General features: G+C 45.4%; 4 protein-coding genes across 4 annotated transcripts; 3 read left to right on the top strand and 1 right to left on the bottom strand.

Annotated features, from left to right (window-relative positions):
• Window positions 1-738: 738 nt before the first annotated feature.
• On the top strand, window positions 739-1,534 carry PADG_03071 (uncharacterized protein; the record flags this gene model as incomplete). Its single annotated transcript, XM_010759955.1, has 2 exons — window positions 739-1,016; window positions 1,093-1,534. The coding sequence occupies 2 exons, from the start codon at window positions 739-741 to the stop codon at window positions 1,532-1,534; spliced, it is 720 nt and encodes a 239-aa protein (XP_010758257.1).
• A 2,673-nt stretch (window positions 1,535-4,207) lies between these two features.
• Window positions 4,208-4,431, top strand: PADG_11537 (uncharacterized protein; the record flags this gene model as incomplete). The annotated part of the gene is made up of 2 exons (XM_010760694.1): window positions 4,208-4,259; window positions 4,292-4,431. 2 exons carry the CDS (start codon window positions 4,208-4,210, stop codon window positions 4,429-4,431), a joined length of 192 nt encoding a protein of 63 aa, XP_010758996.1.
• An 88-nt stretch (window positions 4,432-4,519) lies between these two features.
• On the top strand, window positions 4,520-5,016 carry PADG_11536 (uncharacterized protein; the record flags this gene model as incomplete). Its single annotated transcript, XM_010760693.1, has 2 exons — window positions 4,520-4,731; window positions 4,842-5,016. 2 exons carry the CDS (start codon window positions 4,520-4,522, stop codon window positions 5,014-5,016), a joined length of 387 nt encoding a protein of 128 aa, XP_010758995.1.
• Window positions 5,017-5,438: 422 nt separating this feature from the next.
• Window positions 5,439-10,311, bottom strand: PADG_03069 (uncharacterized protein; the record flags this gene model as incomplete). Its single annotated transcript, XM_010759954.1, has 3 exons — window positions 5,439-7,271; window positions 7,340-9,916; window positions 9,982-10,311. 3 exons carry the CDS (start codon window positions 10,309-10,311, stop codon window positions 5,439-5,441), a joined length of 4,740 nt encoding a protein of 1,579 aa, XP_010758256.1.
• Window positions 10,312-11,529: the final 1,218 nt, after the last annotated feature.

Genomic DNA, 11,529 nt, shown 5'->3' with positions numbered 1-11,529 from the left:
TGTAAAATCCAGGTTGGTGTCCGATTCAGGTGACTTTGCGGCATTTTGGAATTGTCAACTCATCCTTAGTCCAAGTAACTCAATGGACGGATAGTTAAGACTTACTGGCGTTGGGGCCCTTTTTGCCAGGGAGTCTAACAGTGGCTTGGTCAACCTCATTTCACACAACTAGCTATTACACGCAATCATCCCTGGATACCTCACTGCAGATCGCCTTTGCTACAAATGTGCGTGTGAAACATGGCAGGCATTCCAGGCATCTGCGCAAGGACTTCAAGAAGTAAATCGTGTGACATATATTCACAGTATATCCCCAACAGTTAAGTTCATGACGTTTAAAGGCGCATGGATAAGTGCACTGCCTCATTGAAAATGCAAAGGCTAACCCGAATAGCTCCATGAAACAGCCCCATGCATTTCCCTTGCCATTCAATCGATGTGGATTTTCATCCCACAGAGCCATACCAGAATGGATGCTTCCCTGCATTTGACATGACTCCCAGAATTGTCGAGTCAACTGCCTACGAATAGTAGAAAGGATTGCAAATCCTTCTATCAAGTGTCTTCTTTCACATTCCATTCCCCCCCTTTGGACTGTTTAAGGACACACTATGTTTTAGTACTAATATTAATATCACTTGGCATCTAGTTGCCATTCTCCAATTATCAATATCTTCTCCATCTTCTTTTATTCCATTCAATATCCTAAATTCTTCAGCCTTCGCTTCGAAACTAATTATGTCGGACTCTGCGGATGCCAGAGCACTTACGCTCCGTAATCTTCACGTTCCTGGCAACCCACTTGTCCTTGCAAACATCTACGACCCTACCACAGCAGAGTTTGTTGCTTCACACTCTTCATCCACAGCCCTTGCAACTACGAGTTATTCCATAGCGAAGGTGCATGGCTTTGAAGACGATTTCCTAGATTTGGACACGAATCTGAACGCCATAAGGCGAATTGCTCCAATTGCACTAAACTACAACAAACCCTTAACTGTTGACATGCAAGATGGGTACGGAGTGTCTAGAGGAGGCGATTCATGCCATCATCAAGGACGGCGTTTCCGGCTGTAATCTTGCGGACCGCAGCAACAAGACAGGCGAGCTGATGCCATTTGAAATAGCTGTTGATCGAGTCCGTCGTGTGATTGTTGCTGCTGCGGAAGCTGGCGTTCCCAATTTCGTTCTGAATGCCCGGACTGATGCTATTGTTATTAACAACGATGTGGACGAGGCAATTCGACGGGGTAAGGCGTTCTTGGAAGCTGGTGCCACGACAGCCTTCGTCTGGGGAGGGGCAAAGCGTGGTGGTTTGACTAGGGATGAGGTAGTCAGGATTTCAGATCAGCTGGACGGGCGCCTTGATGTTATCGCTTTGCAACGTGGGTTAAGTGTGCAGGAGTTGGCAGACATTGGCGTAGCGAGAATCAGTGTAGAGTCACGGCTGTGGATCTCCGCGTATGCCGCGTTTCTGGAGGCTGCGAAGGGCTTGCTTGGAGAATATGAGGCAATGAAGGCGTCGAGGAAGTAGGAATATCAAGTGGCTTTATGGTTAATATTTAGGGTAATCGATTTCATCTTAAGAAGTGTATCGCATGTGTTTACCACAGATCATTATTCGAGATGTTTGAATCGTAAAGTATTATATTATCCTCTTCTCCAACGTTATGATAGAATTCTCATACCATGGCGTTTCTGCGCGCTTGATGTACACACGTTGGCCCACCGCTATACGGGAGTGCATTTTATGTCACAATATTATACCAAGATATAGTTACTTATTTTACCCAAAGATTGCAAATATTGCAAAATAACGAAATGAAATAAATAAATAAATAAATAAATAATAACATGCTCCGTAAAATCTTATACGATGTTCCCACAATAAATGGCCATTCCGCTCCGTGCTCTACCCAACACCATGATTCGGGGGTTCTGGAGAACTCTGCTGTAACTATGCAGGTATGGCAGCCGACGTTTTCCTCCCCTCCTCCATTGTCCTTGGGAAACATCTTACAGTAGTCTCTTGGACCACCGTTATTTCCTTTCAAGGCTTATGCTCCCTGAGCTAAGGATACACTCATCGCTCTCCCAGGCCGTAGTGTCAGGGACCGAGTGTGGATGCAAGGCCTTTTTGCGTGGCTCGCGAGCGGGTTTGTGTTTATACATTGTTAAAGAATAAGACCTTGCGAACCAGCCTATAAGCTAAAGCTGGTAACCGGCAACCCTTTTGACAAATTCAATGAATTGGAGTCCAGAGCAGCCCGTTCCTAGAAGAGGGACAGAGCTCGCTGGCTCCTTGTTTGTCCATAAGACAGCTTCTGCATCGCATCAATCATCGCCGTCGTCGGACCAAAGTAACTAGAAATCGGAAAAACTAAACCTGACGTCCTCCTTGAAACTTTAAGATCATCGGCCTGGCATTGTGTGATCAACAGTTGTTTAGCGCCATCTGGGAGAATGAGTGGCGGTGTGATTTGTCTGTTCAGCAAATGCAGTTAAAAAATTGGGAGCAATCGAAGCGGACATGCCAATCCAGCGCGACTCCAATTATCATGAGTTTTGCGCTGGCCTTCATTAATGTGCCCTTGGTAACTTTGCTCAAACCAGGACGATATGCGGATTGGAATTGACCACGAACGAAGTCCCATGCAAGGTAATAGACGAGCAGGGCAAAAACCGGAGGCAACAAGGGATCAACAATGAAGTGCTGATTGATCATCAGTATCTAGCTCAATACTTGTTTCCATCCTGCAGGTAACAGGGGAAATAACCGGGGGGAAGGGGGGGGCTGACCTGAAGATACTGATAATCGAAGCTATATCCATGTACAGTACAAATGCATTTAATCACTTTCTTTTTGGATGATTGGCGTCGCCAACTGATCTCGAATTCAATCATCATTGGCTCTTTTTAACCACCAGGTCGTTATTAAAGAACCTCACTCCGTGACGAAGCAGATAAGTCCGCGGCGTTTTCAATTAAGGTCAGGCCAGTTAAGCAGGGTTTTATCAAGCTTAACTACCCCAGAAATAACTAAATTAGTTAACTAGTTGTCAGAACCAGGAGGTGATGAATCTCTTCATCTGAGATCTAACACGATCAAAACCCTTGAGTGCAAGCACATATGACATCTGGATTTGGATGTCCCAATCGTGCACCCTTGTGACTATGCAGTTATCCAGTTTCAGCAATCAGTTAGTCGATGGTTCTCCAGTCCCGATCTACAAAGTGTAAATGCATTGCACACAAACCCCCGGTATTCCCGTAAGAGCAGATCTTTGAATTCGTCAGTAATCAACAACTAATGTCTCCTTATTAACAAAGCTCAGAGGTCTTTGAACACAAAATTTCGAAGATAGCATGTCATGATGTTTACACAGTATTAGCAAGAAAAGGAAAAGACAGGGCAGAAATCGAATTCAGGGGTGTTTTCATTTGACTTCATCGGTTGTTGGAAGTAAGGTTACCCATCTCACTCAAGCGCAAGCCAGCGGTTGAATAATACGTGAGCTAGCAGGCAGCGCCGTTGCATATGGGTTTGCTGGAGCTCCTGAGGTGTCAGAAAGTCCTCCTGCTTTAAGCTGGCGACAACAAGGACAGAAATCTGCGCGTCGGTGGGAGGCGATGGTTAAACGTTCCAGAATAAGAATCTAAACTGGGCCCACAAAAGCCGCGCCCCAAGAGTATTGGGGCAATCGCGAGCTTGACTATTCTCTCAGACGCGGTGTTGGAGGCTCATCTAGTCATAACTTCGGCGTCTGTACACCTTTGGCGCCCGGGACGGATATGACGAGTGGACAAGGATCGTTGGTGATGATCCTTCTTCCTAGAAACACATCCAGGCTTGGTTGAAGAAACCAGAGACTTTCCATGACGAGCTTCCAGCGGCAGTTGATAAGAAATGTGTTGCCCCGAAAATTGGTAATCACTGTACATCGGGGCATCTTCACGTCGGGTTTGCTGACTCGCACCTCCTATTGACCTGTTCGAAGGCTGAGTTAAAATTAATCCAGACCACAACCCTGGCAATCGTATTGGGATGTCTGCGCTTATTAATTCGGCATCCGAAGGCTTGCGGTCGACCGCCAAAGATTTATTGAATTCTGTTACCACAAATCCTGGCAATAATCGCCAACTTACCTTTTCAGTGTGTCATCTCAGAAGGGAAGAGACTCATAGGTGAAGAGTCCAATAACAAGTGATGCAGGAAAATCGATTCCACATTTGCCTATCTGAACTGCTTAGCCCCCAAGGTAAGTTCTTAGCAGTCACTAAGTCCTGTTAGACTTTGCCACCAAAGAGATGATCCTCTCAACAGGCGGGTTGGACACGCCAAAGATTGTCACGCATCCAGGTATTGGCTCAAGGGAGCAGTTGGAAAATCCAACATCCCAATCGTGCGCGATGCCCCCACAATTGGTATAAGCCTCAGAGGCCAGTTCTCTGTTCTGCTCCAAACAAGGTGACTCCAACCAACAACAATCGTTGAGCTTTCAGTGGTAATAAAGAAGCCATGGACATAGCCACGGAACAATGGAAGCGCGATGGCACTGGTCCCTGGGCCAAATTCTCATGTGAATGCTGTATAGGCTTGTTCAAGCTTGACGAACTAACAAAAATGAAGGAGTTCCAAGATCTTCCTGCTGACGAGCAGGAGTATCTTAAAAAAGAAACAACACCACACTACAAGCTGCTGGCCCATTTACCTATGCATTGGTTCACTCCGTGATGCATTCCGCATTGCACACCATCCAGCTTATATCAAGGATAAGGTGGTGGGACTAGTAGTTTCCAAGTCCGACTATAACGAGGATTTGTTAGACTGCTGGAAGCAGAACATCTCCTCTAGGCGCGGTGAAGATGGGCAAGGCTGGAGATTCAGATACGGCTGCAGATGCCACTGTTGATAGCAGTTATTGCCTCATGGGTATGGACGGTCTCCGTGTGGAGGACATGAGTGTTATCCCTGTGCCGATTGGTGGTCACACCAGGCGGCAGCGTATGTTATAGGAGTGGCCTGTGGAGGAAAACTTGTCAAAGAGTATATTCTCGCCCTGAGAGGTTTGAGAAAGTCACAGAACGTTCATCAAACAAAGAAAATTGATATTATGGTGCAGAGTTTCATGAACCGAATTAAGAGCAACTTTTCAAAAGCTGCCCTGCATTTATCCCCATTCTTCTCCTCTCATCTGGTTAGCTTTTTGAGTCACCCCTTGATCAACAATCAAAAGGAGCTCAGATGGTGAATCGGATATATACTTTATCTTTTAACAATATATTTCGCAAATTCTATGAAGATAAAAATGGTAAAGTTCTTGTGCCGCTGTTGAAGAGCAAAGGAATGGAGAAGTGAACAATTTCGAAATATACATACTTACACTGGAAAAATATAAAGTCTGACACTGCTCTACCCAGAGCAACTTCTATGTCATTCATTCCCCTAGTATAATATTTTTCAAGGTCTCCCGCTCCCCGCTTTCTTCCACTAGTCCTCTGAAAACGCCATTATCAATGCGCATCAGATCATTTGGCGTCCCGAATTCTACCACCTTCCCTGCATCCATTACCAAGATACGGTCAAAATCCGCAATAGTGCTGAGCCTATGTGCGATAACAAGTAGTGTTGTTGAATTTCGTCCAAATTCGGAACGAATAGACCGTTGGATCAGCGCATCTGTTGCCATGTCAACTGCAGATGTAGCTTCATCCAAAACCATGATTTTCGGACGCGAAATGATGGCGCGGGCGAGGCAAAGAAGCTGCCTCTGACCCTGAGAGAGATTCAGCCCACCCCCGGATATGACGGAATGAAGGTTGGTGAATATGTTTGTATTGGATTTGAGACTAGCGGCCGAGCTGGACGTTACGCTGATTAATGTCGGGGTAGTCGACCCCGTTCCTGTTTGAGGACAGGATGTTGAAGATGGCGAACCCAAAGAAGAGGTAGCTGTTTCATCGATACAGCTCGGAACAAGGTGTACACGCTCTAGAACGTCATGTAGTTCAACATCGCTGAATTCTCCAAAGGGGTCAAGGTTGGACCTGATGGTCCCGGAAAACAAAACGGGATCTTGAGGTATGATGGCCAGACGGCTTCTGAGATCATGGAGCTTAATCTTAGATACGTCGATTCCGTCAACATGAATGGTCCCTTCACGAGCCTCCAGGAAACGGAATAAGGCGAGAGTCAGAGACGACTTTCCAGCCCCTGTACGGCCGACAACGCCAACACGTTGGTTTTTCTCCACCTTAAACGATAAGCCCTTGAGGACCGGTGGTAACTCGAGGGCATAGGCAACCACGAGATCGGACACTTCAAGTCGGCCTTCAGTGGGCCAGGCAGCAGGGACATCTAAACCATCTTGCGGCTCAATATCAATATTAGAGTATTCAATTACTCTCTCCATAGCGTTCATATCCAGTTCTATATTGGTATATTCACGCAACGCGTACGAAATTGCGTCGGTGTATTGCATAGCAAAGCTGAGAGCAAAGCCAGCTAAAGAGGCATCGATACCTGCGATGGATATGACAAGTGCAGCAGTGATGACGGCAAAAATTGCCCCGACAGTATACATACGGACACCAAGCCATCTGTTAAAAAGCCACAGGTGCCAGTATGCCTGTGCATGACGATCAATCTTCTTAAACATTCGGTCAATGTACGTTGGGACTTTCCCAAATGCGCGGATAGTCGTTAACCCAGTCAGAGCGGTCTCAAATTGTTCGTATACTGGACTTTTTACAGTACTCTCCAAACGCTTGATCTCTCGAGCACCAGTGAGGTAGTAAAGAGAATAGTACATGGAGATCCCAAGGAGCGCTGAAGCAAACAGGATAAGAATGGGAGAGACTAGAAACCCAGCGGCGATGATACCGACGACCTGGAGGACGTTGTAGAAAGCAGAACCGAAGTGATAACTCAGCCGAGAATCAATCATGTTGAAATCAGCCGTGAACCGGTTTAGGATCCGGCCAACAGGTACCGTATCAAGCCAACGAAGTGGGGCTCTTAGCACAGCATATGTTAGCTGATCAAATAGGTTTCGAGATGCGTGAATGGAGGCATGCAACAAGAAGGCGTATCTCAGAGGTCCTATGACACACGTTACAAGGGACATTGCAATATATATCCCCAAATAATACCAAATATTAGAACTTTGAGAAGCTGGATGACTCTTATTTACAATGTGCGCCATTACGGAGAGATTCTCTTCTGCGGTCGCATTGCTTGATGATCTAGTCCATATACTTACCCACCATGACTGTAAATGAATTAGTAAAGACAATTAAAATATGTAAAGTAATCATATGCGTGGGAGACTTCACATACACGTCCAACTGTATTTGCAATATAACATAGGTAGGCCATGGCAACAACAAACCAATACCAAATGCTTCCCCCACTTTTAAAGTATGTTTGATAGTTTGTCAGTTTAACAGAACCGGTTTCGCGCCATTCATCCTGCTGGAACTTGCCCGGCGATTTTTTGTTTTCAGTGGCAACATTGTTTGTCAGAGTGTTTGTATGCCCTTGGGATTCACGAGACAAGATTTCGTGTAAAGTACCTCCGTTCGTGTCAAGTCCGTCCATATCGTCCTCTGCCGCATCATTTCGTTCTGCGTCATTATTGACCTTGTCAGCCAGAATTTTTGTTAGTTCGCCAGTTCTCCTCAATTCCTCAACAGAGCCGGCATGTCCAACGGTCCCATCCTGGAGATAGACAGAGTAATCCGTCTGGCCTAGACACAACGCCACATGGTGAGTGACGAGAATCCGTGTCCTACCCTGACCAAGTTCTCCAGTAAGAGCATGTTCGTGGAGATGTCGACCAGTATGGGCATCTAATGCACTAAACAGATCATCCATGATAAGAATACCAGCGCGAGAATACAGGGCTCGTGCAAATGATATTCGCCATTTCTGGCCACCGCTAAGATTGATGCCATTGGCGCCGATATCCGTCAGTTCTCCGTCAGGAAGCATATGAAGATCATTCTCCAAAGCGCAAGCAAATAGCACTTTATGATATCTCTCCGAGTCAAATGGAAGTCCAAAGAGAATATTATCCTTGATGGTGGCATTTTCAATCCATGGTATTTGAGCCACAAAAGCAATTGCTGAGTCGATGGTCCAGTTGTCCCTATTTGCATGCTCATCAAATCTATCTTCAAGAGGTGGGGCTTGGGGAACACGAACGACGCCACTCAGTATATCAGATTCACCAAGGATAGACGCAAGAAGCAGACTTTTGCCAGAACCTGTCCTCCCGGAAATAACACTAAGGCCTTTGGACGGGAACTTGAGACAAATATTATGGATACTGAATCTGTCTTCAGCCTGATCGGGATCCTCAACGGGCCATGCAATAGTTGCATTTTCAAAAGAAATAGAATCTGCCTGCAGCGTATTGTGAATATTTTCAGCAGAACTCAAATGTTTTTCAATTCTTTCCGCGCTAACCCAGGCTTCGATGAAATCAGTTATTAGCTCTGGAAGAAGAGCAAGCGTTAGTTCCAGTGACGAGAAAATAGAAACAGTGGTAAAAGCAACCGATGCTGATAATTCGCCGTGAATGGAATAATATACTCCCAGAGACACGGCGGAGAGCATCACAGGTCCAAGAATCCAAATACCAATAAGAACGACATCATAACTGAACACTGTCCACTGGGCATTTAGCTCTGCTGCGCGTATCTCTCCAATTTTGTGTTGCCACTGATTCTCAAGTGCAGAAAATTTGACTTGACGGATTCCCTGAAGGACTTCAGTTACGACAGCCATTTTCTGGTCACGGAATTTCATCAAGGAAACTTGAGATGTAGTGTATCTGTTGGCAACAAAAATATTGACCGGAGTGATTATCACGGTAACTAAAAGACCTGAACAAAGACTCTTCCAACCAATTAGCATCCCCAAAATGGTGAAAGAGGTAGCCAGCTTAATAATAGTTGCAGGAATAAAATGGTTGTAAGCGGCAAAATCGGAAACACGCTTAGCATCAACGGCAACAAGATTGATGATGCCTTGATTGGTCGCCTGAGTATCATCTTCTTCGTCGTCGTCGTCGTCTTTCGTTAGCTGGATACCGGTCTGATCGGATGGTTGGTTGTCTCCGTGGGTCGACATTTGTGAGCCCTTAACATTCTTTCGGCGCATACATTTTGTGAATACAACGGCAGCAATCTGCTCATAGACTGCGATGCATAGCTTTGAAAAAGATATCCAGAAAAGCCAAGACTCAATTGTGGAATAAACTATCATTGAGATTCCCAGAACGAAGACCCATATCCATGCTTCTGAAGGATCCCATTCTCCACGACTTCGTGTCTCTAGCGAGCGAAGGATCTGAAGTAGGCACAGTTGGGGTCCGAAGCTCAGGAGAGAGGACAGGACAACCAAAACAAACTGAAGAAGAAGCGGCGATCTATATCGATATATCAACATTTTCCAGAGCCTTGGAGACTTGTGTTTTGTTTTATTGAATGATTCAAGGAGAGATGAAGCGCGACTTGGATAGTCTAAATCAGGAAGAAAATCGATTTCCAACTTTTTATTTTCCCGTATTTCCTTAAGCAATGGACTGGCCCAGCGGAAGGAGATACGCCCAAACCAAGATGTTGTATATTGAGCGTCTACAACTTTCCCACTTCTAAAAACATGCGGACGACGGGGAAGAAGTATTGAGTTGCATCCACAAATGATGGCAACCACTAATTGCACTAGGGTTAGGATATCACTCATGCGGCTCAGATATGGCCAAGGGGATTTTGGAGTTAGGAAAACGGTTCGAATGGCAACAGTTGCAAGATATATAAGGAGCGATATCGCTATATAAAGTCCGATGGTGAATTTCTTAGTTGGTGATGGCTCAACAAGTAACCCAACAGCATTCAGTACAATTAAAAGCTATAGCAATTCAAGTTAGCCGAGAGGAAGATTTGCAGTAACGGTAATGTATCTCATGAACGTACCCAGATCAAAAGTAGAAGCCATGACTCAAGGGTGCGTAAACGATCGTTCCCAAGAGTTGAAGAGATAGACGCCCCCAATGACACAAGGAGACCAATAACGGAAAAACATGTTATTGATACACAGTAAACCTTCTGTGAAAAGTTTTGCACGGACGTTTCCGTAGCACTTCCATCATTATCCCGGTATAGATCTCGAAGAGTAATATATCCACCTCGTTTTAGAATGGAGAATCGTGATAGGATTGCACGTAGGCCAGAAATGCTGCAAAGAACAACAAGAAAAAGCCCAGAAGCTCCGACAACAAGAGCAGAACTCTGTTGATCGATCATGGTGATCAATATATTGTCGGAAATGAAATCAGCTTCTCTTTAGCCACCCTGGGATTTCCTTCTTTCCAGGTCAATTCACAGACCTTCGATATCGACTTCTCTCCTCTCTCTCTTGGCCAAATGTTGTTGTCAAACACTTTTATATCGACAAAATTGAAGAGAAAACTCTGATGGAGCGCCCGAATAGGACTGACAATACCGCGGGAGGTGGATATAAATTTAAACTGAATCTGCAGTGGCGGCCAGTTCTTAGAGCAATCTGTGGAGAAGACAGTGCGAAGAGTGGAGCTTAACCTACACGCAGCCTCACAAGGTGGCGGTGGGGTTTAAAATTATTAATCAGTGCTGCATAGTGCGGGGATGGAGAAACCAAGAGTGAGTCAATATGAGCAGTTGATATGAATGACACCGTGATATTTGTCGAAAGCAGAACAGAATCACTATTTGTTAACAATAAGACTGGGGAACGGCAATTCGGTAACTATCCAACATAGAAAAATAAACCGAGTGACTAGTTCTTTTTTATAATGGGCCATGGACTTGGAAAAGTTTGTGGGTGTTGACAGCCTAGTGCTTCCATTATGAACAGCTCCCTGCATTGGGTCCCTTGAGATCCCCGTGCTGTTCCTTCACAGCCAAAGATCCAAGGCTGTGAGACGGAGGGGCCGTCGTGATACCAGCGACAAGGCTGGCCAGTGACCGGTCACTATTCGCTGACGCTTGCACGAACAAATTGGATTTTGCAGCAGAAGCATCAAATACCACCTTCTTCTACTTCGGGCAAAGAGATCTGGGTTTCCTCGTTGGAGTTCAACCGTGCGCGTCGTAGAAATCATGAAATGCACAGAGTAAGAATTAGCCTGTGAGTCTGTGACCACACCGCTTCGAAGTTTGCGGGTAATCTTGATCAAGTGCCTCCACACTAGCGGGATTAGGTCCCGGCGATGGCTACCGCCATAAACCCACTTAACGGAGAGTTTGAACCCAGGTCTGACTCACTGAATTTAGTATTTTCCTCAGAGAATCACTGCGGATGATGTCCAGGAGTAACGGGATTGGCCTCGTCTTCGCATATTGAAGATATGAAGAGGCACGCACTGTATTAATGCATCTATCTATCTTTCACTTTCTTTCGAACTTTTGAGGACTTTCAACATTGATCCCGGGCCAAACATTAGGCATAGCTGGTGGTGACTAATTGACGATGGGTCGTATTTA

Source organism: Paracoccidioides brasiliensis (genome assembly GCF_000150735.1).
Source record: "Paracoccidioides brasiliensis Pb18 unplaced genomic scaffold supercont2.3, whole genome shotgun sequence".
Lineage (NCBI taxonomy): Eukaryota > Fungi > Ascomycota > Eurotiomycetes > Onygenales > Ajellomycetaceae > Paracoccidioides > Paracoccidioides brasiliensis.
Note: the sequence above shows the minus strand (reverse complement) of the source record. Positions and strands in the feature narration are given on the sequence as shown.